Here is a 27,469-nt window from a genome sequence, read left to right as displayed (position 1 = left end):
AACAATTGAGCCAAGAATAGGTGGGATGCTTTGTTTGGGAGATTGGCAAATATGACATAATCATTTGTATAAGTAATGCCAGCAACATATTTTGATTTCATTTGTATAAGTAATGCTAGCAACATATTTTGATTACAGTTATTCAAAAAAAAAAAGAATATTCTTTTGATTACAGTTGTATAAGTAATATACGCGTCTTATCTGATTAGTTATTCAAAAAATCTGGATTTTGAAAAGAGAATTTTTGCTTATATTTAAGACGCGTATTATATTTTAGGATTTTTATCAACTCACTTTCGAACACTCTTCAATGCACTAATCGAGTAAAAATTAAATGTATCTCACTAAATAATATAAGCCCGACATAAACATAGTAAGGACAAGTTTGGATTAGACTTATTTTGAGCTTATACAAAACAACTTACGCAAATAAATAAGTTTTTATGTATTATTCATAAGATTGTAAATGTAGTTTATGAAAAAACAGTTTATAAAGATACAATTTACGTTAGTGGGAATTTATAAATTAACATAAAAGCTTATTTATTTGCATAAGTTGTTTTACATAAGCTCAAAATAAGCCTAATCCAAACGGGCCCTATGCCCCATTTCAATTTTAATTAATTAGAAAGTGTTTTTTTGCTGCTAATTAATTAGAAAGTGTTGAACAGTGTGGTGTCTTGTATCCTAAACACTCTTCAGATCAAACATGAAACAATTTTCGTTTTTCAGCCTAACATTTTTGCAAATAAAGCGGATTCAAATCACACACACCAAGATCTTCCAGCTTCTAAGACTTTTTGTATATTATCAACCAATCCTCCAAAGATCTTCTCTATGGATCAATGGTTACTTACCACAGTAAGCACAAGATATTAACATGAATAAAAAGGATTTACAAAAACTAATGAAGAGTTATCAAGCTTTTGAGTTACTAAGACCTATGTGTTATGTAGCATCAGTTCACAAAAGTGCAGGTTGGAGAGTTTGACAGCTAAGTTGTTGACATTGAAGGGTTCCAAGAGCTGATTTAGGTCTGGGCATGCAAGTAGAAACACCTAATAATACATAAATACACACTTCAAAATTAAAACAAAATTTACTATAAAAGATAGAATGGGCGAACCACGGTATCAGGGCATTTCAGTAAGCCTTTGACTTGTTATTGAAATGTCATTATTCATTGATTTAACAGAGATGCAAGTTCATTCTGTAGTAATTGTATAATAATATATATAAAATCATAAAAAGAAGGATCAACAAACAACTAAACCCGTTCTTACTATGTAGAGTTGGTTACTTGGTTTATGTTGTTTTCAATGTTTATGTTTACTACATATAACTTTGAAAATAAAAAATAAAGTAAAAAATGACATTTTATTAAAAGCGAAGAAGTAAAACTATAAACCTTAAATAACTTTTCTTTACAGTTTTAAACAGACCTTGAACATAAATGTATATTTGACTAAAATGGTATGTTAAATTTTAAAAATGAAAAGAATAAGTTCAAACCAATTCAGTTTGCTACCAAAAATAAAACAGTCAGTTTATCATTTTTCCAGAAAAATTAAGAGTTCGGTCTGTCTAGCACATGAAGAATACGAGTTACTTCCGCTTTGCCTGGCCCCAAATAAGAGTAGCGAGCATTTGTCATAGTCATAAACATCGGAAAGAGAAATAGTGAAGCTATAATGTTACCTTAATCAGCATTTTGTGTCTGATCTTGATTAATGAATTCTAGAGCATCATTCTCAGATATCACATCAACACGGCTGGCCCTGTTTTTATGTGTCACTCCATATATCTTGTCGGCAACTTTCACTAGCTCTGGACGGAATGTTGTTGTGATAAATTGAGTGTTTGCTATGTCTGCCCGGCGCCGGATCATATCTATAGTTAGAAGTCAAGGATCCCCAAAGGAACGAGAGTATAAATGGAAATCCAGATGTCACTCAGAATATCACAACCATGAACAAATTTTTAATTTTTAATATCACAAGAAGTCCATTTGACAGTAATAAATAAACAATTACCAACATTTTTACCACTGAGATGGACCAAGTGACACCTAATACTCTACAAGTATTTCTCCATTCAAGCCTTGCGTAGCCTCACTAGAAGCGCGTGCTTCTTACAAAGTGATAACACCTAGCTAAAAATTGTTAAGAGATTGAGGCTAAAAATTTATTTCTAACAATTTAGCTATGGTGTATAGATCACTATGTACAAAGGAATTCAATAATAAGGAGGAACCATATACCTAAGGTTTATATATTCCAATGAATGAAGACCCTCTATGTACAACTGAAACCTTCCCCTCTAACATGCAATGCAACATTTTACGAAGCTTGCAGTAAATACAGATGGGAAAATGCAGTAACAGACATAGGGCGTGACAAGATAGCCCCCACAATGATAAAAAGGATACTTCCAACAGCAGTTCTGTACTGTGGATCCAAAGCAGCATCAATCTCATCAAAAAGATAAAAGGGCGCTGTATCACATCTCTGTATGGCAAAGATAAGTGCAAGGGCAACAACAGTTTTTTGACCTCCCGACAACTGCTTCATGGACTGTGTTTCCCCTTGTCCAGTAAAAGACACCTGCAAGATATAAACATGTCTACGAATATCAGGTAGTAGGAATGCAAACCTTCATTTTTTTGGATCAATAAAGAGCAACTGAAGAAACCCACATCCCCAGCCAAAATGTGATAGAGAGAAAATATATGTGAGGGCTTTACACTCAGTTAAGGGTCAAGGAACAGGACACATCTTTGTTGAATGATATCAAATTTTGCTTTTATTTGGTTGTGCTACCAATTGAATGTAATTTATCTCCAAATGCCAACCATAAAACAAAAGAACTTAAAATATATCTCTAAACATAAATATTAATATTCCAATCAATGACTTTGGTGTCGTCAATGTTGCAGAACCTGAGAGATGAGTATTCTGGAGTTGTTAACATGGATGTTGTGAGTTTGTTCGCAGATTCATCTTTTTTGTTTTCAGCGACTTTGAATTTGTATTCTATCGATATACTTTATCAATTTGAATGAAATATCATTTACTTTTGTCAACAAAAAAAAAAAATTGAAAACAAAAACATCATAAATCACGCTACAAACATTACATTAAAAATAAAGAAGCAAAAATCGAATACACTTGCCTTCACTTTCACTCCAATGTAGTTTTCTACTCTCCCCTTTGGCTTTGCTTCCCAAGGACCATCCTTGTCTTGATCATCATCCTAAGAGAAAGATAATAAAATATAGAAATACCATTGGCATGAGTTACAGTAGCAAAGGTAAAACAACAATTTATCTCTGGAGATTACTCACAAATTTTGTAAATACACAGAAATAAATCAATAATCAAACACCACATGCAAACAGGAGCAAGAGAACAGTTTGACATGAAAGCATAAAAAAATTTAATATGAAAAAAATATCTCGAGGAATATTAATATTTTAGTCTTTATTATTATATCACTTCTTAATTTGAGGAGTTGACATTATGTATTCCTCCTATAAAAGGTTCTCTTCCCTGGCATGGAGATTGCTAGATATAAGAAAGGAATATTAGTTTCTCAACGAATGTACACTCTTGATCATTTGAAGGAAACGAGAATGAGTGGTTGAAGGCCAGCTGATACTCCTATGAATCACAAATGCAAAACTTGGAAAAAGGAAATATTCCGGTTAATATTGGAAGATACTAAAGATTAGTTGGAAAATTGGTATACTTGGCCCATACCCGTCCTAATATTGCCTTCCCCGTCCGTGTGGTCAGTCAGTTATGCACTCTCCTTATGAAGACCATCATGAGGCTGTCCATAGAATTTTTAGATACTTAAAGGCTACCCCATAAAAAGGTTTATTCTTTGAAAAAACCAATGATAAGAATGTGGCTGTTTTTACAAATGTAGATTGGACGGGTTCTGTAAAAGATATGAAGTCTAATTTAAGTTATTGTACCTATGTGTAGGGAAACTCGGCAAGTGTGAGAAGCAAGAAACAAAGAGTGGTTGTCAGAAGTAGCACGAAAGCCGCGTTTAGAGCAAAGCCCGTGGAATTTGTGAAGGCTTATGGATTGATAGAGTCCTAAAGGAACTAAAGATGATGGTAGAACTCCTGTTGAAATGCTAACTTTTAAGGGCATAAGTTAAGAAGCCAAATATAGAAATATAATCATAAAAATTGTGCATTTAATATCTTAAACTTAAAAATTTATCACTTCAATACAAAATTTGTTTTAATTCCTTGTTTAGCTCCTTAACTTGGGCACAGGTTAGCATGAAACTTATTTCTATTATTTGATTAAATCACTCCTGAATTTGAGAAGTTTACATTAAAGTATTCCTCCTATAAAAGGAGTGCTCTTCTAGACTTCTACTGAAATAATAATTCTCTTGCAATAATTCAACAATCATGCAACACAACACATATAACAAACTATAAAGCGTCATCTTTTCATATCCAATGCAATCACAAGAATCAATGGGAGAAGCTAAGACATTTTTTAATAGCCACAAACCTTCTTCATCATATCCAGATGACCATAGCCGCCCTGTACAAGTTCAGAGAATATTTCTCCGAAATGCATAGCAACACCTTTGAAAGTGCGTTCTATTGATTCATCCTTCTGTTGATCTAGCACTGTTATTAGCTCCTTGATTTTCTGCAATTATTTAAAGGCAAAAAATTCAAAAATTTAGTAATGTTGCATACAATACAATCACATATGCAAAAGTTGGCATTGAATCAGTCCTACTCAAACCCAATCTTAAAACCAAGAATGACATTAAAACTACACTTCAGGACATGATACATAAAAAAATGGAAACTTGGTGACAAAAATATCTCAAATATACATTATTCCACATGCAGGTCAGTATTCAACAAGACCGACTTCATAGACAGACACATAAAGATGCAACGAAATTCACAGCCATAAAAGATCATTTGTTCGAAAACTTAAGATGATAAAGTGGAGAACCAGCAATACTCGTCAGGCAAATTTGGACATCAGAGACTTTTGTTAAGATACAAAACTTTTGAATCTTCAGAAATAATTATAAATAATTTCCTTAACTAAATGACATTATACCTCTTTTCCTGCATCAAGTTCAGCTTGTCTTTTCTTAACTTCTTCTCGCTGTTCTGTAAAATTTATGTACTGATCGAGGGCTTTCTTGTTGATATGACTGAACTGTTGTAATTGTTTATTGCACCTCTGTAGCATTTTTTGCAAATCTTTAATATTCCTCTGTTTGTACCTATCACGTCCAATGATAAAAGGAAAAGAGTCAACTAAAACTAGCAAAAACCACAGTACAGAGAAAATGGTAAATTATAATGTAGAAACCATAACAACTATATATCTTAATGAAACATTTAAAATATCAAGGTAAATCAATCAAGTTTATCACAAAAAAAAGGCTGCAAATATTCATTAAAAAAATATAAAACACAACCAATAGATGGAAATAAATCTTCAACACACAAAAAAATTAAGAAAAGTAAAAATAAGCTTCAAGGCAAGCCTTACGTCTCAAAAGCATCTGATGTCAATGGGCCCAGTTCCCTTATTTTCTTGGTATACTCTTCTTCTTTAGCAGAAAATGCATTTTTTTTATCCAGCAATTGCTCCAATTCTTTAGCTTCTTCCTGAAGTTTTCTATTATACTCGTCCTCCAAAGACTGCAGCCAAATAACTTTATCATTATGGACCAATAAGACATAACCATTAAACAATTTAAAAGAATCATACCTTCCATTTATTAATTTCATCTTTGATCTTTGCAATTTGCCCGTTTCGATCAATTATACTTTCCGATACTCCTGAAGAAGAAATATTGGTCAAACAAGGAACAACAATTTGAGCCTCAAGATATAGATAAAAGACAACATTAGCTGAAGTTCTCACTTTCAAGCTGATCTGATGCATCATCAACCAATCCTTTAGCATCCCTAAGTTCCTGACTCTTTGACTCAGCATCACCACGCAAAGAGTCATCATCTGCAGATGATATCACAGCCTCCAGCTCTTGTTTTCTTCTCCTGAGATTAGTGGTTAGATTAGTTTCCAGCCCCGCTTTCTTTTCTTCTTTCTGCAAAATTTGAAGTTAAAATGGTGAGAATAGATAGCCCTTTGCAATTATGAACATCAATATAATTCACTTAATAACCTCAATACGATCATTCTTGCAAGCAACAAGGTCCTTTTTAAGGCCTTCAATTTCATGGTTCCAGTCTGACAACAGCTTTTTTTCCTCTGGCGTTAAATGGTCAATGAGCTCTGTGCCCATCTCAGCTTTTTTCGTAGCAATGCTAGCCTTAAGCTGTTCAATCTGATTCTGGACATCCTCACGCGATTTCTCCTACAAGCAATTTTGGAAAAGATGAAAAGCAATTAGCAGTGAACAATCTCACAAGACCCTACAAATAGAAAGGAAACTCAAGTGATAATTGAGTAGAATCTGAGAAATTCAATGACACCTTCTTTACAAGTGCTTTAGAAAATAATGGCTTCTGTTTGTTATAATTAGCAATGTCCCGCTTAAGCTCTTCTATCTCTGATTTGTTATGAGCGCATTGAGCATCAACCTTCTGCTTCTCAGTAAAAAGTTCATTAACCTTTTGGTCTATCTGTGAGACCAGTTCAGTGAAAACAAAACCATGGGGGAAAATGGCTTTATGACAAGGAATAGTATAGCCATCACAGAATGAATCACAGAACTAATGGATATGTGGTATTTCATGTTACCACATCATAAACAAATCAAGCGCCTCTTATAAAAAATAAATTTTTTTAGCACAAGACAAAACAATGAATAATCTAAAAAGAAAACCAATCATCATCAATGAATGAACCATGTGTAGGAAACCCTGTAATAGAAGAAACACAATTTCTGAAAAAAAAATGCTGATCAAACCATGACGAAATGATGGTTAGAGATACCAGGAAAAAAAATGATGGTCAAACCATAACGAAATCACAGTCTGTAAAAGTTGCAGTTAATCACAGAAAATTATAGAAAAACATATTATCTCCCTTTATACATGTGAAAACATGTACTATAACATAACCATAAAATTTTAAAAGCAAAAAGTAAATATGACAGTTGGGTACAGATTACCAAATGGTTTCTCTTCTCACTCTTAGAGCTATTTCTTTCAAACATTTGATGATAACCAAGGTCCTCCGGATTTACTTTATTTGCTCAGTTTCAATTTATGTCTTGTTAAAATTGAAAATATTTAGATATTCATTTAATGGTACAACTTCCTAGATTGATTGTTATTACTCGTAGAATATACGACTTCCTAGGCTAGTGCTTACTAATTAAGCATTCAATGCATTTATTGTAAAGCCATTATAAATACAAGGTGTGTGATCTCATTATAGTCGCACAAAATTTAGAGTTTACATATATTTCACATGGTATCAGAGCAGCTTGTGACTTTGTGACCTTTTACCTAGGAAGTTGTACCATTAAAGGAATTTACAGAGTTTACATATATTTTACATGTCTATTGTAACAAATAAGTTCTTACCTTAAAAATGGAAAATGTACAGTGTTTATTTCCCAACATTAAAGGATATCTTGTATCTCAAATTTAACTTTCACCAAGTCCTCCTCTTTGATGTGAATACTGTCAGCATTCTTCTTAATGGTATTCATAAACTTCAACCTTGATCGTCTGTGATCATAAAATCCTCCGGTCATACTGCCTTTTTTGCTTACTTGATCACCTGTAAAAAGACAAACAACAATTTGTCAAGACAAAACAATTGACCGTCCACACTATGCAGACACATGCAGAGTACAAACCAAACCTTCCAGTGTTATGCAGTCCAAACCATTGGTACGAGCTACCTTTAAAGCCACATCCAGATTCTTGCAGATAACTGTACTAGCAAATACCTAATATAAATATCATAAATGATGTCAAGGAACATCTTGCACAACTATTTAACTAAGAGGATGACATCACTGATGTTGACAAAGTAATATTTAGGTTCGAAATGCTCCTCATGGAAGGGCATTCCCCAGAAGACTACTCTAGGTATAGTGTGCAACTATGACTCAAACTTAGACGCTCTAAATTAGTAATGGCTTAAATATAGTTAGTTCCCCAAAATATGCTAATAACTGCATTTGGTCCCCAAAATAGTGTTTTGAATCTGTTATATTTCTAAATACTAAGAATTGTTTGTTTTCAAATATGTTTCATCCGTAATTAGATTCTTATTTTCTATGCTGCCGTACCCAAGTTTTGGACTATTAGGAAAAAAACAAATCCAACATTGAAAATAGACAATGCCGAAGAAAAGAGGGCACCCCTCGCCTTACAAGCCAATTTCGTAAGGATAAGTTAGGTCTGATATAAAAACCTAAGATAGAATTACCCACGCGCCAAGCCAATAGTGCCAAGCATGAAGGGGTATATTGGAAAAAACTCTAGTCCCGCATTGAAACGAGAAACAGTTTATAAATATAGGTGTTTACGAGAAAGGGGATTTTTTTATGTGTTTTAAATTAATTAAATTAAACTTACAAAACTACCCTCCAATAAATTTAAACTGGTTTAAAATGGTAAAAAATGGTTTTAGTCCAAATGAAGAGGCGCAAGTTGCTTCAATTGTATTTCACACGTATTAGAAATGTAATTAATTCTGTATGGGAAAGAGAAATTATGAGTTGTTTTACAAATTTGTAAATGTTATGGGAAAGATAAATGAAAGAATTGAAAGAAGATAAAGTACTAAATAGTTAAGGGTCGGAAAAGTAGCATTAAAGCTTCATTGGTATTGTAAAACGACTTATAATTTGGGACAAAAGAATTTCCCAAAGCGACTTATAATTTGGGATGGAGGGACTAACTTCTAATTTTTAAATGGGTGAAAATTTGTAGGGTTGAGTTAGGTCCAGCCCATAGTCTAAGAGTTGTGATGAAACCAGATAAACCATTATATAATTACGTTAATTACTACATATCACCTGAAGATACCATGCCACATACCCATATGTAAATAAGAAACAACACTCGAGTAGAAGCTAACCTGATTGAAAGCTGGAGTGTAGTCATGTTTAAAATTCAATTTCTTTAAAAGAGGTTTGACATCAGAATTCTGTGGATAAGTGATGCGTGGAGCATTTACTCTGTTAAGTGGAATAAATGTAACACGTCCCCCTTTTTGTCGGTTAAGATGATTAATAATCTCAGTTGCCTTGTCATCATTTTCAACAACCACGTGAAATAAGCTGTTAAAACGAAGTTGTTAAATTAAGAAATCAAGCCAAATATGCAAAATTATAAAACCAATAAAAACACCAGGCCAAGAACATATATTAGAGTTGAAAGAAAAAAAAAAATACATGCTATGGATATCATATGCCAAATCTATCCCATCCCCATTTCCAAAACAAAAATACACTGTGAATGTAACATGTGCTGGAGCCTATTTATTCAAAGAATTACAGGGAGACCTGTTTCCTGCAGTAACTTCAACTGCAGTGAAAAACTTTTCATCACAGGTTAGCAACTCAATAATTGGACCATGAACTCCAGAAATGTTTTGAGATTTGCAGATCTTCTGAACTGTATTCAACCCTCTTCTAACATCCTGCACATTATAGTAGTGTGTCAAAGAAGGTGATGTATAATAATGCCAACCTGCCTCTATAATAGACCTACAGAAACATCAACATGACAGATCATCCCCAAATTGCCAGGGTAATAATAGCGGGTACTATTATCAAATGCTAAGTGAACATTAGTAAACAAGATAAGCAAAATAGAGGCACAAATATCATATATAATTACAGATAACAAATTCATGCACACTCACACCAAAAACACCCCAAAACATCTTATTCAGAATCAGAACCAGAGAGTGATGACGTTCTCCACTACCATCAATCTCATGGTCTCTTTTTTTTTTTCCTTTACATTTTTAAAACACACATATAATATAATTTAATAATGTATAACCTTGTAGCAATTATTAAATTCATTCACCAATTACTGTTGGTGGTAATTATTAATTTCCCTAGACCCCCTCCATGGTGAGATATCTGTAGCACCAGGTTGCCCTTTTTCAGCATATTTAAAAAAATAAAAGTACTGCAACCACAGAATAGAATCGCTTTATTTCATTTATCACCTAATGTCATGTCATTTTCTGAGGTAAAGAGTCTGCAGCTTCTTTTGGACCAGAAGTTGTAACATCTATAGATTAATTAAAGATAGTTGTAAAAACACCTAAAGGACAAGTCAAGATTATTCGTAAATTTTTAGAGTGACGTAGTTTACCTCTATGAACACATGTGTTAATTCATGCAGGGTATGTACAAATCATTAAAATTATATACAATAAACAAGCACAAAGTACCTCACACATAGTGAAAGGTGCAATGCCTCAGAAATACCACAAGGGATCTATACATTTTATGCATTGAGAAATACCACAATAAAAGAACTTTTTAAGATGGGCTACATACACCAGGAATTGTATCATTGAGACTCTTTTCAGCCTTCTCAACTTCTGCTCTCAGTTTATCAATTTCAGCAGTAAGTTCTTTCTCCCTGCTCCATAAGGACCTATAATATACAAATATCAAACCGTATAAGAAATATCTCATTGACTATGAAATCAAAAACATGTAACGCATCACAAAAAAAGACAAGATACGAACTTCCTCTCATCAAGAAGACCGTTTCTTTTTACTATATTATTATTCAACCCTTCACGTGACTTGGCCGTTTGAAATTCCAAAGTATTAATCTTTGTTCTACGGCTATCGATATCCGTATCACAGCCATGCATTTCAACATTAAGCAATTCCATTTCTTCTATCAGCTTTTTCACCTGTGGCGCAAAACAAAAATAAAAAACTAGAAAGAAAGTGAAGTAGAAGAGAGCAAAGATACTGTAACAGTACAAGACAACGGCAAGAGCTATTCATCAGTGTTACGAATCACAGATAGTGGAGCAAAGCAGCCGACACCAAAATGCCTATAAAATAATAGTGGAAAGCGGGATGGCCATTATTTTGAAAGTTCGATACAATTTATATTGTTTATACTATAGAAGTGTATATATAATTAAAAACTCGAACTACATGTAGTGGTCGCACTATTTCGGTGTTTTTTAATTGAAAAATTTCTATTATATCCCAACTAAAAATCCTTAATACTTAAATCATAAGGGATTTTTTTTTGCATATTTTTTATATTATTCTGAGGTTTAGAGCTATCTCACCACAACTGCCACAATTTGGAGCAGCGGCAGCAACACTACGGCTTCGGCGCTATAGCACAGTATTGACTACACAGATTGATCATATCATGGATTAATACTCAGTTCCATTACCTCATAGAATACTCAGTCTACAAAATTTAATATATCAATCTTAATAATACAAGTATAACATGGCTCAACAGCCAATAAGATTTATGAACATACCATGGGATTTAGGAAGTGGGACAAAATGAAAAGTCAATGTATATAACCCAATTCTAATTAACTAGGCTACATAAGTGTCTGATGGCCTAGTGTTGAAAAGCCTCTTGTAAGAAATTGGCAGTTGTTTAGTAGCGCAGCTTTTCACAATCAGAGGCAAAGTAGACTCAACCTTCAGAGATCTTGAATATAAGTGAAAATATTTGTGCCTCTGGGAGAAATTATATTTTGGATTTTTGGTGATGCTCAGAGCTTCAGACAACAGCAATATTATACGGGTTCCTTGATTGAATTTACAGTGCCTGAAAAGCTTATATTATATTATTTGTAATTGTAATGCAAGTTGAAGTTCCTTCCAGGGGCATACAATATCCCCTGATCTTATACTTCTTTCATTTTGTTCTCTAATACTAGTCCATTATGCAGAAAACTGTATATGCGCTGGAGCTCAAAGAAGTCATTTCTGCTTTTGAGCTAAAAAAAATAGAAAATGAATCAACATCCTAATGAAAAGCTGATAATTCCATGTGCCTAAGAAAAAACAGTATCGTGTCCGTAATTCTGAATAATTTGTGTTATTAAATGAATTCTTACCTGTGCCGTGTTTGAAGAGAGCACCTGTTCAAGATCAACAATCTCCTTTTGAAGCCACTGATCACGGGCAGCTTTACTTGAAAACTGTGTTGCTCGTCCTTCCTTTTGATAGAGAATACTGAGTTCCTTCTCGTGCTTCATGATTCTAACAATATATAACTTTGTCAGAAATAAGCTTCAAATAAAAAACTGTACAAATCTGTGAAAGATAAATTTTATTTCCCTAAATTGTATATTAAATGGCAAACACTTGAAGAGAGAGAGAGAGAGAGAGAGAGAGAGCGAGAGAGAGAGAGAGAGAGAGAGAGAGAGAGAGAGAGAGAGAGAGAGAGAGAGAGAGAGAGAGAGAGAAGTCACAAATAAACTGGGAAGTCAAAATGAATGCACTAGGAGAGATTATCAGTAGACATGTACAACCAAAGTATACCTCATGGTAATGTCTTTTTCTCTCTGAACCAGACCATCATATATAGGACTGATTTTGTCCAGTTCATCCATTGCTTCTTTTATTTCTTTCACCATTATCGTCAATTGTTTTTCAGCAGCAGCCTAAAACCATGTAGGTCAAAGATAAATCATGAGCAGAACTACCCTGTTCATAAGAATTATAACTCATAGCATGATATCATCATTAGAATAATACTTTGGCGCTTTCATTTCGAGAGATCTTCTCTTGCAAGTCTTTGACATCAAGCTCAAGCTCTGTGTGCTTCTTAAATGCTGTTGTTTGTCGCTTTTCAATAACTTCTTTTTCTTTGATAAAGTTTTGATGTTCCTTCATTATATCTTTCAAATTATTCTCCAGATCTTTGGATTTCTCATGTGCAACAAGAGCCTCATTATACTTCTTTTTTGATACTTCAGAAACCTTGGTCCGAGCTTTTTCTATCTAAACCAAGGAGTCAAGCATTTACCTTCAGGCATCAGAAATCTAATATAGTAAAACCAGAATTAAAAATGTCTAGAAGACTATAACAATATAAATTTGACATCCTAATTTTTTATTGATCTATAAACTGCAAATAATTGCATTGAATATTTGAGAGCATTTTACCAAAGTTTATAGCAGGGATAAAAGGAGTCGACAATGTTAAGCTAATTGGGAATGGAAGAGGATGAAATAGAGATAAGAGACAATTACAAGAGAAAAAGGGAGTGACAAGGTAGAAAAAAGGGATGAGTGACAGAGTAACCAGCTGCCAGAAGACTAAGGAGCGGAGGTTTGGGTATGAATGAGCTGGAAGACTTACCCTAAAACTTGCTTGCAGAAACAAATGTGTTTGGTAGTCTGGTCTCTCCAAAACATAACAAATTTAGAGATGTCAACTAAGTTGGAATATCATTAATTTGCTATTGCTATAATGTCTAGTGCATTTCACTCTCTGCATGACCTAGCTCCAGTGTTGTCAAATACTGGCCATGTTGCAGTGGCGGGTTTCTTGACAATTGCTATGGCAAATTTGTGAAGGACGGAAGCACCATGGCGCTTTAGCAGAAACGGCAGCTTAAAATGTTGGATTTTCAGCCTTCAGCCATGGTCCATCATCGCTAATAGATAACATGTTTGGCTTCTACTTTTACCAAGGTCATTACTTTCGTCCACTTTTCACGCAAATTGATGACAGACCAGTCTACAGCACACAAGGCCTTGGAATTTTGGAAAGTTTATGTCCAAATAAAAAAGGAGCTACTGGTGACAGTTATGTGTATGGACGGCAAGCAATTTTATTAAGCAGTTGGACAGTTATTTTTATTAGACAGATAGGTTTGGAGGACAGTTATGTAGCTTTTATATTTATATGTATGGTGGCAGTTATTATTATATTATGGTAGGTAGTAAACCGTGTTGATGTATTCTATTTCTGATTTTAGTCAAGAATTGTTATCATTATAACCTTCCCAAACAATTGAGACTGTGTATCTGCAGGAGTATCTCAAGTACTTAAGTATCTGGCTATCTGCCACCCTGTCTAATTAGCTATCACCAAGCAAAATAGTAATTGAAAACAAACAATGAGGTCTTCATATGAATTTATTATAACATCTGTCATCTTATTATCTCAGAAATGATTTTGAACCATGCATTACAAATTAACAAAAACAACAAATCATCACCTAAATGGATGTAATTGATAATCCAAATCCAATCATCAAGAAAAAATTCAAAAACAAAACACGGTTCAAAAATCGTTCAAATAATTATAAATAAGGAAATATTTTAATATAGATAACCTCTGCAAGCTTTAGCTGAGCATCTTGAACTTCTTTGTTATATATGGCATATTCCAAGGATTTTCTCTGCTTGTCAAGTTGCTGATATTTTCTAAGTTCCTCTTTCTCTTCATCTAGTTCCTTCAGCCTCTCTTCTAAATACCGTACAACTTGGGTAATTTGTTCTCTTTTGTTATCTGTCTCACGGTAAAATACATGATAATATCAATTACATGAAAATAAACATAAAAATCAGAAATAAAAATAAATAAATACTCCCTCCGGTCCTTATTATCAGAAGAAAACCAAAAAACATCAAAACGAATACAATCATTAATTGTTGCAACTTTTTAAATACTTTTACATTTATAACCTTATAGAATGTTGTGAAACATTAAATACATCCACTAATATTTAAAAGACAACCATTAAATGAGGGGTAGAAAAGTCTTTTAACCAATAACTACACCTTAAAAGTTGTGACATTTTCTTATAGACAAAACTAATTTTTTTTTTTTTAAGAATTTCCTATATTAAGGACCGGAGGGAGTATAATAATAATAATTAATAATAATAATCATTAAAACTTGCCTGTATCTTTCATTATTTTCTCACTTTCACGACGCCTCTCCTCATAAACTCTAGTACCACCTATTTCCTTCAGTAAATCCAATCGCTCAGAGGCTTTCATCAAGGTTAGGGATGCTATCTAGGTAAGAGAGATAAATGAGCAAGTAATTAGTAATTACTTTGAATTTTATCAACATAACAAATTAAAAAACTGAACCGTAGCACCATCAGCATGCACCAATACCTTTCCTTGTTGTACAACATAATATGGATTTGAGCGCGAGAACCCAGCACTTTCCAGTAAACTCATCACTTCAGTTTTACTGCAAATTATTTATCATCTTTCTTTAGGAATTAGGATATAGGTAAATAAATACTCAAATAACCAAATTATGTTTTTGGTCCCTACAAAATTGCAACCTTGTAAGTTTAGTCCTTACTTAATTTTAATAGCATTTTTAATCCCTACAAAAAAAAATTTACTTATAATTTTAGTCCCTGCTAAAATAAATTTTGTTTAATTATCCTTAAACTCTTAAATTTTTTAACGATTCTTTTTATACAAGTTTAGAACACTATGAACGGTTCATTTACTAAAATCTATAATTTTTTAACATGAAATAAATTAAATATGAATTTTTTAAAACAACAAAAGTTTAAGATATAAGTAACAAAAATATGGACGTAGAAATCAATATTGAGTGCCTTTTAATAACGTTCTTAACATGCCTGTAAAAAATTGTTAAAAAACTTAAGAGTTTAAGCATAAATTAAACAAATTTGGATTGAGTAAGGACTAATATTGAGTGCAAATTTTTTTTGTAAGGATTAAAAATGCTACTAAAATTAAGTAAGGACTAAACTTACAAGGTCGCCATTTTGTAGGGACCAAAAACATAATTAACCCATTAATATATAGTATGTGTTCAATGTCTTAATCTATTACACTCACGTTATGTGTTTTCCATCTAGAAAATATTCGTCCTTTTTCGAACAAATTGTCCGGCGTAAGTGCACTTCCACCTTGTCAACCTATTCACAGACACAAATAGATACCAAGATAAAGTACATGCGCAAATTTTGCAAAAAATGTGGTTGTCAAAGATAAAGCACTTGAATAATATAGAAAGTGAAAAGAAAGAAATCGGGGTGCAATGTAAAAAGAAGTACATCGCCAAGCATCAATCGAGAGATTTTGCAGAAAACTTGGATAAAAGGATATTTACTATAAAGCAAGTTCTATAATAAGGAAATTATACCAGAAAGTTTTTCAAATAAAAACTCTGACCAACCCAGAGAACCATATCAGTAATCAAATTACTTCTCAACTTGGGGTAGGCAGTGGGTAAAATCAAAATCCCAGAGAACAATGCCAAACATGTTCATACATGGAATAAGAATAAATCACTTCAACATTGAAAATCGATGAGTTAAAAATGACATGAAAAATTAAAAGAGGAAAATGGAAATAATATGCATCCAGTCATCACAGATTCACAAGTCTTAAGTTAACTAAATCCAAAATCTCTCTTATATTAGATTCTTTTTTTGCATATAGATCCTTTATGCTGATAGATTGAGCAGCAAAACCCATAGTGTAGAACTTGACGGATAAGAACGGTTAAATAACCAATCATCTGCCATAGATTAATATAGTAACGAAAGCCAGGAAAAAAGGGTAACTACACTTATCAGAATCTTCCCAAATATAGTCTACAAAAAAAATCTGGATAAAGTCATTTTTCTTGCTATGGCAATCATGCAATGCAACAGTATACAATCTCTAGGCACAATGGTAGACCAGCCAAGTATGTGTACCAAATGAGAAAGAAGGATAATAGGCCTGGGAACCCATGTCTGCAGAGGGACAGCGAGGCGTGAAGGAGGGAAAGGAAGGGGAGCAGTTAGAAGGCATAACAGAGAGAAAGGATATGCATATAGGAGGGAGTAATGGAATGGCAGGGTAGAGTGTAGTGGAAAACATTGCGACTGAGCCTTGAGAGTTATTTTCATACCAGTTCCTTCAACCATTGTGACACGTTACAGTTTTAATTCAATTGACAGGAGTACAAGACTCTTTCCCTGAGTTTATGTTAATACAATCTTGTCATTTCCAGTAAACTAGAGTGTTGGTCTAGTACCCAACAACAATAGAAAGTAGTATATTTTTTTTCAGAGGTTAAAACAAAATATGCATAAGTGATGTTTTTATGACATAATTAAGGCAAAGGAACTTCAAAAAAAGTGGAAAACCATGCTCTTTGTCTATTAATAGAAATGAAACTATTATTTTGAAATTATTACCGGGATACGATTGTCTGAATTATCAAACACAATCTCCACAAATGCAGATAAAACTGGGTGTCCAGCCCCTTCCTGTAAAGAGAAAAATTCTTTTAATCATTGTCCAATTCTACAGTTGATTAGTCCTGGGAAGGAACCAGAAGTACAGATATATAAAAGGAAGTATGAATTGTGCCATACATGGAGTAGTGCATTCCTATCCTCACTGCGTAAGTTCTGAAAGAGATCACTCAACACGAAACGAATGGCTAGATACAAAAGAAAGGGGGGGAAGTAAGTGTCAAATTCAAGGTTAGCCATCCAGTTTCAGCTAATTCACAAAGAGTAAAATCTGGTCAAGTAATAAGAACAGTCGCACAGGAAATGACATTTTTCTTACCATGGAAAAAATTTGTTTTACCAGATCCATTAGCACCAACTGCAGAAAAATGAGCAAACAGATACTATTGATGTTACTAAGAAATACCATTCAGGCACATTAATTTGAAACAACTTCACAGTAAATTACATGGAATAAACATAAGGAAGAAGCATGAGAGTATAAAGAAGTAGTGAAAATGAAGAGAATGTACTTCCCAATAAGATTGATTCATTTTGCTAGCCCCTTCCCAGAAATAGTTTAACTAGTAAATATTCGTTTAGTAATATTCCTTTCAGTAGCCTCGATTAAGAAATGGAATCGAAGTTTTGTTCTAAAGTAAATCCTTTCATTTGGATTTTGTATAATTATATTCAATAGAATCAAAAACATATGGCTTGTTCAAGAATTCATTTTGCCAATTTCTAAAAAATATAGTCATACACTTCTCGACAAAATACTAGTAATCGTTCCTACATTGCTCCGATGCTATATCCAAAAGCTTTCGAAAAAAATTATTACCAACACAGTTAACTTTAGGACTGAAATCCTTCGTGGCAATTTGCTCTCGGTAACTCTTGAAACCTTCAATCACAACCTAAAAAAAATACACAAAGTGCATCAAAAGTTCATTTAGCAAGTAATCAACTCCAAAAAGCAACAATATAAAGGAAATATAAGAAGAAAAAAGTTAAATACAAAAAAGTAATTCAACCATCAATGTTACTATAACAGCAGACACAAATACAAATGAAAAATAAATAAATGGATCAAAGCATTTCAAAACACAATTACCTGTTTAATGAACATGTTGAAACTATCATAAGTTCATAACCAAACCTACAAAATCAAACAAAAAACTTCGATAAGCGTGATCATATAAGAAATACAATCCAAGAATCACTAATTCACAATATAACATAAGAAATCGCAAAAATTGAAGAATCTCTTCCATCGTAATCGACGGATATAGCATAACACATTCACAAAATCAGTAAAACAATTGTGAACACATAAACGACACAGAAATAGTAATGTTGGATCTAAAATCAAATAAACCAAGGAAAATCGAGCTCAAAACTAAAAAGTGAAGTGTTCTTTTACGATTTAGCATAAAAAATCGAGTAACTGAACAAGAAATTCAAGTAGAAACAGAATCGGAAACCGTTTTAGGGTTTCGAAGTGATTTTCACTGAAAATGAGGACAAAATATCACTACAGAGAAATTACGAAGAGTTGAAAGCGATAACAGAACTGTGATCGGAGAAGAAGAATGAGAGAAAACGGTATCTCAGGCTCAGAGAGAGTGTTGAGTAGAAAATGAAGTGTGAAGTTTGAAGGATTTTGATTTTATATAGTAGTGTGTTCTGGGGTGTGAAGGATAAGACCGTGCGCTACGGTTGTGGATTTTAGCGTGTAACGATGATTTGGGTGACGTGGAGGGAAAGGGGAAAAAGAAGGACCAAAAAGGGTTAAATATATTTATGATCTCTATAAATATGTCAACTTTTCGTTTTAGTCTCTCTAAAATTTTCCTTCAATTTTAGTCTCTATAAAATTTTCAATTTTCAATTTTAGTCTCTTTTTAAAGTAAACTCATATGTAGAATTCATATTATTTAACAAAATTTTCCAGAAAAATTCAAAATATTATAAGAATCACTCCAAAAAAAATTCAAATTTTTTAACAAAACATGAATTTAATATGAATTTTTATATTTTTTATGGTTAAAAATTCATATTTAATTTGTGTTTTGTTAAAAAATTCTAATTTATTTTAGGAATTTTTTTTAGAATATTTTACACATTTCTGCACAATTTCATTAAAAAAATACAAAAATTAAATTTAAAATAGGGACCAAAAGTAGTGATTAAAAATTTTATAGGGACTAAAAGTCGAAGGAAAATTTTAGAGGGACTAAAACGAAAAATTGACATGTTTATAGAGACTAAAAACATATTTAACTCATCTTATTAAGGGGAATGAAAGAGAATGGACCAAAACGACAGCATTTATTTGCGTTTGCGGCTATTACTCTACATTGACTTTGTTTTAACCAAAATATTTTATCTATGTGTTCATCATCCTCGGTTTGAACTTCAGCCTCTACATATATTTTGTAAAGGTTCTATCAAGTCAATTAAAATGCCGGGAACTCTATATTTTATTCATTCAACTACATAAAAATTGGTAGATACTCCCTCTGGTCATTATTATAAGCACAAAACTACTTTTTAAGTTCATTGAATAAATGATGTATGTAGTCTATATTAATGGTCACATACATCACTCATTCAATGAACTTAAAAAGTAATTTTTTGCTTATAATAGTGACCGGATTAATTTAGTTAAGTACATCATTCGATCATTATTATAAAGAAAAATAATTTTTAAATTGTTTGAATAATTGATAAATCAAATTAATATTATAGATAAGATATACTCCATTCGGTCCTATTTACAAGAAACAATTTACTTTTTAGATACATTAAATAATTTATATATTTGGTTTAGGTTCTTGACTAGATACATACATTATTCAATGTATCTAAAAAATCAACTTTCTCTTGTAAATAATAGTAATTTGATGGTGTATATGAATAATTCTTATCCTATCATATTCATCGTAATAATAGTTTTTTTAGGAGTATCATAATAATAGTTGACTCTCAGTCAAATCATAAAATAATATTCCTCCGTATTTTATTATAAGGTTTTTTATAAGAAATTATAAGTTGTTTTTTGTCATTTTCACATGTATTAAAAAAATGTAATATATTTTATATTATAAAGAGAAACTATGGAAATTTTGTGAAATTTGCCTTAAGCCTACTTTTTTTGTAGGACTTTTGTTTGCGTGCCTTATACCTACTTTTTTTTAGGACTTTTGTTTGCAGACAAACAAAATGGAAGAGAGTTAATAAGTGTAAAAAATTACGATATTTTACCTATATATTTTAGGACCCTTGTTAATTTATTTTGCAATAAACCCAATAAAAACCCTCAATTTCGTGTCAATTATGAAAGATCTCAGCCAAATATGAAAATTTCAAATACATTTTGTATCTAAACTGTAAAGAGAGTAATGGCTGCAATGGTGAAGATTATTTAGCTGGCAAGGTAGCTTAACCTTGAAGAAACCATAGAAGTAAACTTAGTAACCATGAAAGAAACTTAGCTAGCACGAAACTAAGAAATTTGACTTTAAAGTAACTTAACCACGAAAGAAACTTGGTCTCATTTTTTTGGAATCTGTAAATAGGAACTGAAAGTCTCTTTCTTTTTTTGTATCTTTTCACTTCTTGAAGTGAGAGAGAGAGAGAGAGAGAGAGAGAGAGAGAGAGAGAGAGAGAGAGAGAGAGAGAGAGAGAGAGAGAGAGAGAGAGAGAGAGAGAGAGAGAGAGAGAGAGAGAGAGAGAGAGAGAGAGTTGAAGGCACAGAAGATCGAGACATCGTCTTCAACATCGACTCTTTTTTTTCCTTGCCATGTATTGTAAGGTTATGTATAATTAATTCCCTTTATCAATGGGATTATGTATAGTTTCTATGATTTTGATGTAGATGCCTGTTTTGATTGGTTATATACAAGTCCTATTTCATTATATTGATGTTTTTATTCTCACTCTAAGTGCTTATTCGACCTTCAGTTTGAAATTAATATTTTGACTTAAGAAATGTTAGACATAGACTTTATTTGTAAGGGACATGGGTAGAGGCATTTGAAGATGTTAGTCGTGAGACATCAAGTTAGGTTTAGAATCACACACATTGTCGGAATGTTATGTCATATTATCAGCTAACTAAGCAAAACATTAGAAGTTAGAGGATAAAATGGATATCTCGTTAATTGCGAGACATCGAGATGTACGGATAACGATAAGTGAATGTATAATTGAAATAGAAGGAGTGCATATAATCGATCAAAGAAGAACATTAGATTATTAATTAGTTAACAAAACTTAATCCCATCAATATTATCTCTCCATTATTGTATCACAAGAGATGCTTATATCATTTCATCAGCAAACAAACATCTTTTCATGCTTAAAAACAATAATAAGTGTTGAAAGGCACTAGTGTCGCATGATCCCATGTGATGTGGATACGATGGATTCTAAATACTTAGATATTGCAAATTCGTGGAAAACAGTAGAGAAAGAAATGGGTGAGATAATGAAAAGGGTTAATAGGCTTTTACCCCCTGTAATATAGGTGACTTTTGGTTTTGCCCCCTAGGAATTTTTTTTTTTAAGATTCCGTCCTTGTAAAATTGAGATTCTTCAGTTTTGCCCCCTGAGCCAGTTGAGTCAGCAGAATCTCCTACGTGGCACGTGACGTCAGCAGATTCTGCTGATGTGGCGTGCTAACTGTATAATTATTTTTATTTTTTATTTTTTTATTGGGGTACACGTGGCATTTTTGATTTTTTTTAAAAAAAATTAAAAAATTCTGGAAAAATAATAAAAAATTCTGAAAATATTAAAAAATTCTAGAAAAATGAAAAATTAATAAAAAAATTGAAAAAAAATATTAAAAAATTCTGGAGAATTGAAAAATTAATAAAAATGAAAAAAATTGAAAAAATACGGAAAAATTTAAAAATTCTGGAAAAATTAATAAAAATAAAAAAAATCTGCAAAAAATACTGAAAAAATTTAAAAATTCTGGAAAAATTAATAAAAATAAAATAATCTAATAAAATGAAAAATAATGAAAAAATTCTGAAAAAAATAAAAAAATAAAAAAATTCTGGAAAAAATAAAATTTTGAAATTTTCTAAAAAATTAAAATTATGGAAAAATGAAATTTTCGAAATTTTAATGAAATTCTCGAAAATAAAAATTCTGGAAAATAAATTTTAATGAAATTTTAAATTTTCGAAAATAAAAATGAAATTCTGGAAAAATGAAATTTTAATGAAAAATTTTCGAAATTTTCGAATTTTTGAAATTTTCATTAGTATTTCTCAAAAATTTCGAAAAAATACATTGAAAAATTACACTGAAAAAATACACTGAAATTTCGAAAAAATACACTGAATTTTTATTAATTTTTCTAGATTTTTTAAATTTTTTCCGTTTTTTTCTTTTTTATTAATTTTTCAATTTTCCTGAATTTATTAATAATTTTTTTCAATTTTTTTATTAATTTTTCATTTTTCCAGAATTTTTTTAAAATTTTTTTATTAATTTTTCAATTTTCCAGAATTTTTTATATTTTTTTAAATTTTTTTTAAAAAAAATCAAAAATGCCACGTGTACCCTAATAAAAAAATAAAAAAATAAAAATAATTATACAGTCAGCGCGCCACGTCAGCAGAATCTGCTGACGTCGCGTGCCACATAGGAGATTCTGCTGACTCAACTGGCTCAGGGGGCAAAACTGAAGAATCTCAATTTTACAAGGACGGAATCTAAAAGAAAAAATTTCCTAGGGGGCAAAACCAAAAGTCACCTATATTACAGGGGGGTAAAAGCCTATTAACCCTAATGAAAATTAGTGGAGAAAGAAAAACTGAAAAGAGATGAGCCTAGAAGACGAACGGAGAAGTTCTTTTTTCACAAAGAAGAAGAAAAACGATTAAGAATGAGAAGATAAACGGAAATGAGATCGGAGAAGAAGAGAGAGAGAGAAAAAGTGTTACCTCAAAGAGAGTGTTGAGTAAGAAATGGAGTGACGAAGTTTGAAGGTTTTTTATGTTATATATATAGTAGAGTGTTTTGGGGGTGAAGGAAAAGACCGTGCGCTACGGATGTGTAATTTAGCACGTTATCTTGATTTTATATAGCGGCGTGTTTTGAGGAGTCAAGATCTTTTTTATATATATTAGTTTTTCTCCCTTTCTTTCATTTGAAGAGATAAGGATATAAAGAAGTTTGAAAATAATTAATAACAATGGGATCCACTTAGTGATATGACTCACTATATACTTCTTTTTTTTTTATCTATCTTTCACTAAATTAGGGAGAATGCTTTTTTTGGGGAATGAGAGACCAACCAAAACGTCAACCTTCTTTAAGCTAGTTGTTTATATTTTATATTTTATATATACTAGACTTTCGACCTGTGCGATGCACGGATACTATCGACGGTAATGGAGACCAATAAGTGATTTTTGACTCATATAAATTGTTATCACATATGTATATTTTTCAGGGCCGGCCCAACACATATTGAGGCTCAAGGCGAAATCCAAAATGAGGTCTTTTAAGTTATTATTAGTTTGTGAAAAAAAAAAGTTATTAATTGTATTTGTTTTACGAAAGTAATATTTTAATTCAAAATTTAACTTTTCTAACTTTTTTTGAATGCAAAATCATTCATGAAATTATTGTAATTGATTTCGTATAACAACTCTTTTTCAATCAACAACAAAACAAATCCATTTAGCTACAATAACACACAAACGCTTTAGCAGGATCCTCACTCATCCACCCTAATCTCTACGGTATAAACGACTTTCAAATGAAGTAATAAATAAATAAAATCACTAGCTTCTTAAACTTTTAATGAGGAAATTACACTCAACTACGAGTTCTGCAGCCTAATTTAAAATAAAATACATCTAATTCATTCAGAGAACTTGACGAGTCCCAGTACAACAATGAGTACATGTGTTGTCATATACCAAGATAGGCTATAATGGTTTTGATTTACTTCAAAAATTTCAAAAGCAATGCAAATCATGGGGGATAAACAAGAACCACAGGGTCAAGGCAAAATCATCTCACCTACAGACTATATAGCAGGTTCTTAGATTTCGAGATTAGGCTTAACTCAACTCTACAAAACCAACGTGTATGGTGAAGATTGACCAAACCACAAAACCGTTTGTAATTAAGGTGACTATGCACAACCCTCACATAGAAATTAAAGCACCCATAAACTTTTTAATGTTAAGGTGTCAACTTCAAGGTGTGGACCACAGTTAAGGCAAAATGTCCAACATAGGTCAATAAAATACAAGTTTGACATACATATAAAACTACACAAATGATTCAAGCATTAATATAAAACTACACAAATGATTCAAGCATTAATTTTAAGTGAACCATGCAATCGTACCATCAACATTAAACCTTACTTCATGTAACCTATTGCTAATTGTATGCCAAATTGTATCAGCTATAGATAATACAAAATGAGAATCAGAAACCTAGTCAGACAAGCAGAAACTATCATGTCCATCTTGTTAAACAATTGTTCCTTCTTGTGTCTTATTATACAACAGAATCTGTTTTATATCAGCTTGATACAATAAATGCAAACAAACATAAGAGATTTTTTTAATTCTTATTTACATGGTATGATATGACTAAAAATGACAAAGTTTCTAATAAAAATAAACCCTAACAAATTATTTAGGATATAAAACAATGTTAAGATATAGACAAGATAATATCAGATATTTTTCATAATTTGAGTCCAAAAAAGAGAGTTGGACAACATCAAGAGTATGCAAGATAAACCACAGCAATCATATATGACTAACAGCACAAAAGAAACTGTTAAGATATTAAATAAGAGCAAGTGTAGTTTTCACACTACAGAAGTAGAAACCATGTTATATTCTCTTGATGTTCAGCTTGCTGAAATTAGCAGAAATAATTCAAAGATGGATAGAGAATTACCAATCAACAAAACTTTGGGTAACAACCAAAAGACCCTAAATTAATAAGAAGAGTACGTCGGTATTAAACTCTATTAGTCAACACTTTCAAAGAAATCCATGAGAGACATCATCTAAAAATATCTTATATAAAATGAGTTCTAAAACTATTTCTTCCTTTAATGCCACCATCTACCACCAATAACTCTTGATGTGCTTGCAGTTGGGTCGTAGACCTATAATACAAAAGGTTAAAACAAAACACAAAGGAAAAAAATGAATGCATGATTCTCTAGAACTCAAAGCAACAGTTTGTACTCATTCCAAAGCCCAGACGTGACAAAGAAAATGTGTGCAGAAACATACTTTAATTTCAACAAATTTGAACTTCAATACAATACAAAAACGCTCAGCATCTGCAAATTTTGAAGTAAATGCAATTAATATAAGTTTGAAGAAATAAAGTAATTTTGGTTTTTCCTTTTGTAATCTTAGTAATGATCGATTGATAATAAATCTTTCCAAGTCTTATACCAAAAACAATCTTTCCAAGTCAAAATTTACTTGTCACTTCGCATTGACATGTTTCCTGCTTTAAACTTGTCTATTACTAAGAGAATTGAATTTGCCTTTGGAAGAATCATATTCCAGTTACAATAATATAATAACATCACAATTTTATTCAATCTAGATTATTACCAAACACTTAGGAGTAGACAATAGGTAAATCATTGTAAAGAAACTTACTTTCAACAAATCCAAGCCAAACTTTCAACATAATCCTTGGAAAACCACCACATTATTCCGTTACCAATAGCTCCCTTTACTATATTTGTTTTCCAATTATAAAGAATTGCTTTGGGTGCTACATAGCTTGCTAATATCAATGTTTCACCATTCTCAGAAAGACAGAATGGGAAGAGAGTATATTCCGAAATCTGATCTGCTTGTAGATTTTGAAATCTAATTTTAAGGAATTGAGTCCAAGATTGTTCAACTCCAAATTCCATCATTTGCCATATAACAAAATGAGTTTCCTTTAAATGGTGAGAAAAACAAAGGCGGTCCATCAAAACAGCAATAGTTGGTTCAATATATGACGACACTAAATTAACAGCACCAGGAGGGGGCAACAATTTCCTGTATGTCTCAGTAGCAAGATCAAGCGAGATAATCGCAAATTTCTCAACAGTAACATCCTTGGGATAAATGGAAATCCAATTAACAGTGCTACTCAAATACATTCCTTGTTGGTTCACATAACTATAGCCAAGGGTATCAACAAGGTCAAAAGGAGTAAAACTTGCAATTTTTCTCCAAATATTATCACCGAAACAGAAAACTTTCACCTCACTAGAACACAAAACCACCGCATTATAAGTTCTAGTTGAATTATCATACCCAAATGCAAAACTGAGCTTGCATGGTTTGCAAGGTTGGTGACAAGTTCCTAATTTTTTGGATATTATCCTTGTAGCCGGGTTCCAGATATGGAACCAGAAGATTGTTTCATCCTGATTCATTAGGTAAGAATAACCAAGCAAACAAAGCAATCCATTGCATGAACCAACAACTCGGCTATAATACTTGTACTCCAATTGGTAGTAAGAGTTGCTGGCGATGGTTACTGACGGGTTCTCCAATAAATGACTCAAAGGAAAAGTTACGGCATTGTAACCTCCTTCATTTTTGATTACTGCTATGTGTTTCTTTCTTGAAGGTCGCTGAAGGTGTAGTTTGACAAATGATTTATCAGATATAAGGGTTTTCCATGACTTGCACACGCACCTTAGTCGCATCAGAGATTGCACAGGAAGGAATGAAAGGACTTCTGCTATGAGTTCATCAGGGAGGAATACGAGCGACATGACTAATTAGCAGAGTTGAATACTGCTAAACCCTAATACGGCTGTACAGGGAAAAGGCCAAATATAAGAGGGTTCAAATTACACTAACTATTAACCGTTTATTTGGTATTGATCTAGCGGCTGGTTATTAATATTTTTTTTTCTTTTTTCAAATAGGCTCTCACATGTTTTAATGTGGAGAAGTGAGGTGTCTGGGGGTTCGAACCCAGACCCCTGCATATATAATATGCAATATCCCTAACAACTGAACTATGCTCCCGGGATCTAGGGGCCGGTTATTTAATCGTTACAAGTTAGTGAAAAAAAAATTGTTATCAAATAATCTATTTGAGTATATATTTTTATTTCTAAAAAACCTTTCTCTCTTTCCTTCTCTCATGTGAGTTGTGAGCTGTCATCAAAACTCTAGTTTCCTCTCCTTATTTATCCGCCAAAGAGGGGCGATTTAGGGTCAATTTTTGACCCAAAATCATCCCTCTAA

At 32.3% G+C, this 27,469-nt stretch overlaps 2 protein-coding genes across 4 annotated transcripts; both read right to left on the bottom strand.

Annotated features, from left to right (window-relative positions):
* Window positions 1-781: 781 nt before the first annotated feature.
* On the bottom strand, window positions 782-18,849 carry LOC146923142 (structural maintenance of chromosomes protein 3-like). Of its 3 annotated transcripts, XM_085715849.1 has the most exons (31): window positions 18,767-18,849; window positions 18,307-18,351; window positions 18,034-18,109; window positions 17,533-17,571; window positions 17,334-17,401; window positions 17,154-17,225; window positions 15,802-15,881; window positions 15,094-15,172; window positions 14,871-14,988; window positions 14,301-14,476; window positions 12,712-12,957; window positions 12,496-12,617; window positions 12,069-12,213; window positions 11,274-11,339; window positions 10,708-10,880; window positions 10,513-10,612; window positions 9,499-9,635; window positions 9,072-9,273; window positions 7,845-7,932; window positions 7,611-7,760; window positions 6,503-6,654; window positions 6,193-6,384; window positions 5,931-6,114; window positions 5,775-5,845; window positions 5,553-5,704; window positions 5,112-5,280; window positions 4,539-4,682; window positions 3,172-3,252; window positions 2,429-2,603; window positions 1,699-1,890; window positions 782-1,058 (listed from the first exon to the last, which is right to left on the bottom strand). In XM_085715849.1, exons 2-30 carry the CDS (start codon window positions 18,319-18,321, stop codon window positions 1,700-1,702), a joined length of 3,663 nt encoding a protein of 1,220 aa, XP_085571975.1. In that variant the 5' UTR covers window positions 18,322-18,351; window positions 18,767-18,849; the 3' UTR covers window positions 782-1,058; window position 1,699. The 3 variants fall into 3 exon arrangements, with proteins under 3 accessions (XP_085571975.1, XP_085571977.1, XP_085571976.1); XM_085715851.1 differs by lacking the exon at window positions 11,274-11,339; XM_085715850.1 differs by lacking the exon at window positions 18,767-18,849 and having other exon boundaries at window positions 18,307-18,443.
* A 7,020-nt stretch (window positions 18,850-25,869) lies between these two features.
* Window positions 25,870-26,988, bottom strand: LOC146923141 (F-box/kelch-repeat protein At3g23880-like). The gene has a single exon (XM_085710878.1). The coding sequence runs from the start codon at window positions 26,986-26,988 to the stop codon at window positions 25,870-25,872; it is 1,119 nt and encodes a 372-aa protein (XP_085567004.1).
* Window positions 26,989-27,469: the final 481 nt, after the last annotated feature.

Source organism: Medicago sativa, chromosome 5 (assembly GCF_051527215.1).
Source record: "Medicago sativa cultivar Bolivia chromosome 5, Bolivia_mono, whole genome shotgun sequence".
NCBI classification, from domain to species: Eukaryota; Viridiplantae; Streptophyta; class Magnoliopsida; order Fabales; family Fabaceae; genus Medicago; species Medicago sativa.
This window is presented reverse-complemented; position numbering and strand designations above follow the sequence as displayed.

Excerpts from the sequence above, each read along its gene's own strand:
- LOC146923141 (XM_085710878.1), bottom strand. The coding sequence starts at position 26,988 with ATGTCGCTCGTATTCCTCCCTGATGAACTCATAGCAGAAGTCCTTTCA.
- LOC146923142 (XM_085715849.1), bottom strand. Across the intron at positions 7,761-7,844 it reads GGACTGCATAACACTGGAAG|GTGATCAAGTAAGCAAAAAA; the intron begins GTTTGGTTTGTA and ends GTCTTTTTACAG. Across the intron at positions 6,115-6,192 it reads GCAAGAATGATCGTATTGAG|AAAGAAGAAAAGAAAGCGGG; the intron begins GTTATTAAGTGA and ends CAAATTTTGCAG.